We start from the raw sequence: 7,850 nt of genomic DNA, 5'->3' as shown, positions 1-7,850 counted from the left end.
ATCATTTTCTGGCTCACGAGATGTAGTGGGTCGTCTGCCAATTGGAAAATCAGTGATGCGCTCCCCAGCTTCTCCAGTCTGTCAAGATACTGAGTTGCCCTTAAGTGTGAGCGTGTGCTTCTGGGCATGCTCCTGATGAGATGCAGGCTGGTGTTCCCTCCCAGACCTGCATCAGACCATCCTACTCCTACAGTCTTCTGCGCTACTTGACAGCATCCATTGTACCAACAGCTTGTACTCCTGCAGCTGCACAGAACTATTCCTGTTTCTTACTGCCTGCGTGACCTACCTGTCTGACCTCAAAGGCTGCCCTACATCCACAAACCCACTTAACAATGAGAAACTAAGGAGGAAGCCACCAGATGCATTAAGGGCAGTATCACAGGGCTGTACTAGAACTGCTTCTTTTTTTTTCTTTTTTCTTTTTTTTTTTTTTTAATTCCACCACTCAGATGTTTAAATATCTGAGTGGCAACAGATTTTTTTTTCTCCATTAAATGGCATTGTGTTTGAAGATCTTGCATTGAATTATAAATCACATCAGTGCATATGTTAAACATGTTACCCTAAGCCCACTGTCATGATCTTCCATTGCCTCCACTGTCTGGCACAAAGCTTCAGTCAGTGTCAGGCAGCAGGTCTCAGTGTTTGCTGTAAGCTTTGCATTTCCCTACTTTTCTGGCTAACATCTGTCACAGCTGGTTTACTCCCAGGGGAACAGTGATGCCTGCCTGGGGTGCAGACGTGGCTTGGAGGGCTTTCACACCAATTGGCCGTCTCTCCCTCCAGTAGGTCTTTTTGTTTCACGATTCAGCATCGTGGGGGCGACCTAGCTAAACAATGTGCTGCCAAGGCTCTTACCTGCATTTCTTCCTGCTCTATGACCACTCCTAAGAGTTACGAGACACCTGTAATGACAACATAGACCTGAAACAGACATTGTATTTTATGTTGTTCATGTAAAACTGTTCCCTGTAGATCTGAAAAGTTTTTAAATGAACCGACTGTCGGGAAGATCAGCTTTTACTATTACAACGAATTTTATTCCATTTCACGATGGCCACAATCTTTTAAAAAATGTACTTCACCTACCCTCATCATGTTTTAGTGTTTGATCTTCTCCTAATCATAATTCCAATTTTGTTTTAAATGTTTTGCCTTTTAAACTTGGCTCATTGCTTCATGCTGATATTGAAATATTTTTACCTGAACACCCTTCACAAATCTTAAGCTCAACAACAACCTGGAAAACTGGGAAAGAAAACAAAAGCTTCCAAAATGCTGAAATGAAGGTTTACAACAGGAAGACCAATCTAATAAAAAAAAGTCACAAACAGGAGGAGCATCCACTGAACTGGATGTTAGATGTAGAGTTCCTTACATTCATTTCTTTGCTTGTCAAAAACTGAGGTACTGTCAGTTTTACAGTTATTATCGTGTTGAATCCAAAAGCCTCAGAGAAAAAGAAAAAAAAAAAAAATGAAGAAAAAGCACAGAGTATGAAAAAGATAGATTTATTTAATGACAAATTAAAACAGAAGAAGTGGAGGACTTCAGGGAGAGCAGCAACATTACTGAGACTCCACATGAGGAGAAATGGAGAGATGATTGGCTTGAACTCCCTCAATCCTTGAACAAAAAAAAAAAAACAAAGCAAAAGGGCTCGAGGGGGAAGACTTACCACACAAATGAGAGGACAGCGGGACAAATAAATGAAGAGGAAATAAAATAAAGCAACCCAACTCTGGAAGAAAAGAAACCTTCAGAAGAACGACAACTTGTTTTTTTTTCCTTTAAACTACAAACACTGAAGTTTAGCCACAACTTTTACAATTGCCTTTTAATGTTTGTTTTTAAAATTCAATACAAAAACCGATAATTGTCATAATCTCCATGTAATAATAACAATAGCAACATTGTAACGGTAGAAACTGTCCCTCATTCCTTGTTGGGTGATCAGTCAATCGGTGAGGCAGACACGGGCAGACAGAGAAACGAGGCCGAGCACAAACAAAAGAGACGTGAGAAAATGAGCAGGTTTTCAGCAAAGACAGTGCACACGCGCGCACACACAAAAAAACACTAATAGTTCCAAAGAAATAGACTTGAGAAATAATAATTCTTCCAACTGAAATGCAGTGTTTAGGTTTTTTCCTCCTTGTTCTAAAAAACAAAAAGGACCCCTTTGTTCCTAGGTCAATTTATTACACCTGCACACAGAGCCTGTAATGCAAAGAGCAATGTGCGTTTGGCATGTCAGAAAGCCGTTGATGTGTCCACTTTGAAAATAAAACTTCAAAATCAGGAAAAAAAAAAGTAAAACTCCAGGGCTGACGTAGCTGAGGGCCTTCTTACATCCAACCAGTATGACAGCAAAGTTTAATAATTGATGATGACAGTCAACAATTTAATAACAAGCATCCGATGCGCAATCTTTAGCTTTGGGGGGAGGAACCGGTGTGGAGCAGAAGGAAGCAAAACGAGCTCGCGCAGCTGTAGTAATCCCGGGACCCTTTACACAGATCCAAGCTTCTTTTCCTGGACGTTACTTGGGGATTGGGGTGCTACAGCCATTCATGTCTGTGAGTGATGATCCCCAGTCACAGGTGAAGATACATTTTAGATAAAGATTTTTAGGGACTCAGGGTTCCAGTTTGAAATAGTCAATAGCAGCCACAGCCATAGCCCTGCGAGGGTGGGGAGCGTGGGAACCGTTCCAGTCCGAGTGAGGGAAAGTGTGGGGGGAGTTGAGGGGTACTGAGGTGGATTACAAACAGGAAGTGCTAGCTGTCTTGCAAGCACTCCAGCACTGACCAGGAGTCCGTTTTGAACTATAGCTTGATCCTTCAAGTCAGGGACCGGAGCCCCTTCCACGTTCCGCTCGGGAAGAGCCGTAGTGTCTGAAGTGTGTGTGTGAGTGAGAGAGTGCGATGAGAATGAGTGGTGAGAAATCACTCCAAGACCGGGGACACGTGGCCAGGAAAGGAGTTTGACAGTTTGTGTCTGCGTTTATGACCAACAGAGGGCGAGGCCCCGCGTGGGTGCACGGGTCTCACGTAATGTGTTTCCAAGTCTATAGCCGTCACTACACAGTTATGCTATTTTGTTTCATTTCCTCCACTCATCCATCCAAACATTCAGCCATCCATTCCCCCCCCCAGGCCTCCATGGCTGCCTAATTAGACAGTCCAAATCCATGTCTGAAGGAGTGAGGCAGAGAGGGGTGGGGCACTGTGAGGTCTCCCCTCTAATAAAAAAAGAAAAAGAAAAAAATGCCCCCTAACAATATGTAACTTGTTGTTTTTTTAAATCCTCTTCTCTTCAAAGTTTTTAGCACATGGAGATGGTGACGTTGATTCCCAGGTTGCCGTTCTCAGCAAACAGTTGTGCGATGGATGTGTCGAACACCAGGCAGTCGCTGTTCATGATAGCTGTGGCGATGCCCTCGTGGATGGAGCGTGGCGTGGCCTCCCAGGTCAGACGACGCCGGTGCCCGTTGAGCTCCAGTCGGTAGGCGAAGTTCTCGGCCTGCTTGCGAGTCCCAATGAGCTGCACGATGGCAAAGAACTGCTGGTGTCCGTCGTACTTCTCCTGCTTCTCCAGCACAAGCATGAAGTGGAAGCCGAAGCACGACTGCATCATTACCCAGTCCACCGCACCAGGCAGGTTGATATCTGTGGCCAGGAACACGATGTCCTCCCCCTGGACGGAGACACAAACAGGGTTAATCATCTTTAGTCGTCAGCCTGAAGTTAACACCCAACGCTGCTCACATAAAGATCTTTTACATCATCATGATCTCAAAATAAATACATGTTATAAAACAAGCTGCAAAAGGAACAAGCTGTTTGTTGTTCTCTATGGGCTCAAAATGTGGTCATAAATATTTTGTACTTTTAAATCGGTTTTGTATGTGTAAAAAAAAAATTTGTGTGTGTAAAAAAGATTTGTATGTGTGTAAAAAAGATTTGTGTTTGGATTTAGCCAACAAAAAAAAAAAAAAAAAAACCCTGCAAGTTACAAGTACGAATTTTGACCCTATTTTTCTTCCTTTCATCTGATTGGTCAATGTCATGTCAATCACAAATGTAACAATCCAATCAGAGAACAGATGGGTTTGGCTGTCGGAGGGGCGCTTTTTTTGAACTGCAGGTCCTTGAAGGGAATAAATGCCCTTTTACATGCCAACCCAGCGTTTTCCTTCATCACCACGAAGGAAAACAGTCTGTGGTCGTCTGAGTTTGGAGATTTTTGTGTCACAGTTCTACATGTTTAATACAGGGACTTCCACAGCCTTTTCAACAGCGCTGCGGACCGCGGGGGCGGGCAGTGTTTTGGAAATGACAGTCTTCATTACAAAGCTTTCTTCCTTATCAATTAGCATACATGTTTTTATTGAACATTTGAAGAACTAGCAAAAAAAAAAAAAACTCTTGTAGAGGACATAAAGTCAGAGATAGAAAAGACAAGGAGCAGGTGCATCTAGTACAGGTAGAGCTGCTGCAAAAACCCACAGAGCCCAGCAGCCAGCGCAACAAATTCTGGATCCTTTGCTTTTAGTTAGCAGTTAGCATTAGCAGCACATCCTGCGTCTGATGTGAAAGGACTTTTATGCTGCGCACTGTGACTCACAGCCATGGTCCCGGGTCAGCCCTGACTTTGTATTAAACTAATCCTAAAGTAATAATGGTATTTCTAACCACTGATATACCACAACTTTACCCTTTCAACAGCTACTGAAAGTTAGGGGACCTAGCTGCTACCCTTCAAGGACCTGCAGTTCAAAAAACGCGCCCCTCCGACAGCCAAACCCATCTGTTCTCTGATTGGATTGTTACATTTGTGATTGACATGACATTGACCAATCAGATGAAAGGAAGAAAAATAGGGTCAAAATTCATACTTGTAACTTGCAGGGTTTTTTTTGGCTAAGTCCACACACAAATCTTTTTTTACACACGCACAAATCTTTTTTTACACACGCACAAATCTTTTTTACACACGCACTAATTTTATTTTTTTTTTTTATTTTTTTTTTTTAACACATACAAATCCTGATTTACAAGTACAAAACTGATTTACAAGTACAAAACTGATTTACAAGTACTACATATTTATGACCACATTTTGAGCCCACAGTTCTCATGTTAAACGCAATTTTCTGGAATAATCTGGCAATTATTTGACAAAGCAGTATGCTCATGATACCAACCACACCGTTATGAGACCACGACCACTGGGAAGTTCAAAGGTCTGCCAGACCGCGACTTTCGGACTCGGGAGACTGAGAAACACATTAAAGTTGACATAATGACTTATGCACTTGTCTTTTTGAAAGCGGTTGTGATTTGCACTGCACTTGTCACCCGGCAGTCGTGTTGCAGGCTGACTTTTAGCATAACAGTAAAGAACAAGCAGAGACAAGTCTCCATCAGTTGTTTGAGCACATGCGACCCCCACCTTTTGCACAATGGACACGTCGACTCATTGTTAACATCAAACCATCTAAAATTCTCAAGACCAAGTAAGATATGAGCCACTGAGTAGTCATTAGTGTTGTCTTGCAGTCCAACCTCACGGCTTTAAAAACAAATTTCTAAGACAATCACGCCTAAAAGTCATCCCACAAATTAAAAGGCTAAACCACTTTCAACAAAAAAGAGCAGTACTGTAGTACTGCTGGCTCCAGTAGCATGCCAACTTTAATACGTCAGTGTTGCCAGATAAGATAACCACCATCATGGATGTTCTCGTTGTAGGGGCAAAGATCCTCCATGGTTTCAGAACAGATCATACAACTATATGTACAAGCCGCTCAGGCTTTGCATGACATCAGTGAGAGAAGATTTCCTTATGTGGTGATCTCAGGCACACCGCTTCAGCTGTGAGCACAAAAGCTCACCTGTTGCCAGAGAAGCTCCGCCCACCTAGCGGTGGTGTAAACTATTGGAGTGTTCCTTCAATTTAAAAGTAATCATGATATTAAAATGAACATATTCTGCAGGCTATAACAACTCATTTGTAAATTAACACACATTTACACAGTATGTTGTTTCCTTTGTTGTCCAGCAGAGGGCACACTCAAAATTCCCCATCAGCTTAGTGGGATGGAGTATGAAATGTTTTCCATGTTTCCACTTCATTTGAACAAACTCTACGCTGTTTATTCAGACTTTTATTTCTAGTTTATTTCTAAGAGTTTATTTCTAAGTCACAAACTTAATTGCAAACCCTGCACGATCCATGTTTAAATAGCATCAATTCAGATAGTCTTCAAAGTGTCTCATCCTCACTTAGTAAAAATGGCACACACCTTTAGGAGCATGCTTTGTGGAAGAAACTGAGGAGCTGAGTAACTTCTAACCTGCAGTGTGGTGATGGACTTGTGCTGGTGCATCAGGTGAGGCATGACTGCATCCAATGATCCCTGCCACTTGCAAGAGGCGCCGGGGCAGGGGCAGGAATACGGCCGAAACTCGCAAAGCTCTTCGTGCTCGGTCTTGTCGGTATGAGGCAAGGTGACTTCGCAGCCTGATGAGGCATACTTGCAGGGGAAAAGGACAGAGTTGGCCACCTTCTCCATGGCCAGGTTCCTGATGGAACCCAGGGGACCTCGGCAGGTGGGGCAACAAGTGAGCTTAGGCCGGCAGTTGGAGCACACCTGGGGAAGAAGAAAAATAAAATAAATAAAAAAATAAAGTATGTTCATGACAAGTTTACTAAAATGTTAATCTTCACAATTATGCTTCTGCAAGAAATTTTACTAGCAACAACAACAACCAGTTCAGGTTCAGTTACAGGCTGGACTGTACACACCAGGTGTCCGGACTGGCACTGGAGGATTGGGGGGAGGACATAGTCGAAGCAGACAGGACACTCAAACAGGCTCGCCAGGTCACTGTTGGAGGCTGTGGTGCCTGAAAGGGTGGGCACACGCTGAGAGGGAGGGCACTTAGATGTTCCTGTGGGCAGCGCGGTGGCAGTCTGGCGACTCATTTCTGACAAGAGAGGAGGATGGTTATGATAAAGCGATAAGCAGATCATATTTTACCATACCATTACCAAGCCTTAGTTAAAAGATAAGTATGACTAATTGTCTAGCCCTCCCTTTGTTGGCAGCTCTTACTCTACATTGGAGTCAAAACAGGTCACTGAGAAGGTGGAAGAAACAGACAAGACAACGGACATGAAGGACAAACATCACGATGTTGATGCTGGTTGCAGAGCATGCAATTTGTTTAAAAACATGTAAATGAAAATATACCAAAATTATAGGGGTGCAACGATACTCATATCGATATTGAACCGTTCGATACAGTGCTTTCGGCTCGGTACGCATATGTACCGAACAATACGAAATTTTTGATTTATTTTATCAACTTTTCTTCTGACGATGCTGTCTGTGTTGAGAGCTCAGTGGATCTGCGTTCGACTACTCCGCCTAGGCTGCACTGTCGAGCGCAGATCCACTGAGCGCAGCGCAAGCTAGCAAGACAGAAGTTAAGCTCCTTGCAACATGGCAAATTGAACCTCCCCCACCCTCATTCAGATCTGACCTTTGGAACTATTTTGGTCTTCATGTGACATATGACCCTGAAGGTAAGCGCGTTATGGACTAAAGTAAAACAGTATGTCGGATGTGCCACGCAATGCTCAATTACATGGGTGGGAACTACTGCGTTAGCACAGTTAGCTTGTTAACGTGTTGGCCGTCCAGCCCCATGCACGGGGCGATCCGCGGTAGCTCGTTAACAGATTTGCCGTGTTGTGGCGTTAACGTCATTTCAGATTAACGCTGACAGCACTAGTGGGAACACAACGAATATGACTGCACATTTACTCCGACAGCA

At 43.4% G+C, this 7,850-nt stretch overlaps 1 protein-coding gene across 3 annotated transcripts in view; it reads right to left on the bottom strand.

The window, feature by feature from the left end:
* Window positions 1–1,498: 1,498 nt before the first annotated feature.
* siah1 (siah E3 ubiquitin protein ligase 1) overlaps window positions 1,499–7,850 on the bottom strand; it is a 29,168-nt gene continuing 22,816 nt past the window's right edge. For all 3 annotated transcript variants that reach the window (XM_084932658.1, XM_084932657.1, XM_084932659.1), the window contains 3 exons: window positions 6,817–6,998; window positions 6,365–6,661; window positions 1,499–3,702 (listed from right to left, as the gene is read on the bottom strand). In XM_084932658.1, the coding sequence (XP_084788784.1) occupies window positions 3,331–3,702; window positions 6,365–6,661; window positions 6,817–6,996 (849 nt within the window). In that variant the 5' untranslated portion in view covers window positions 6,997–6,998 and the 3' untranslated portion in view covers window positions 1,499–3,330. The remainder of the gene's footprint in view (window positions 3,703–6,364; window positions 6,662–6,816; window positions 6,999–7,850) is intronic.

This window comes from Perissodus microlepis, chromosome 7 (assembly GCF_051167445.1).
Source record: "Perissodus microlepis isolate ML-2025 ecotype Zambia chromosome 7, ASM5116744v1, whole genome shotgun sequence".
Taxonomy (NCBI): domain Eukaryota; kingdom Metazoa; phylum Chordata; class Actinopteri; order Cichliformes; family Cichlidae; genus Perissodus; species Perissodus microlepis.
Note: the sequence above shows the minus strand (reverse complement) of the source record. Positions and strands in the feature narration are given on the sequence as shown.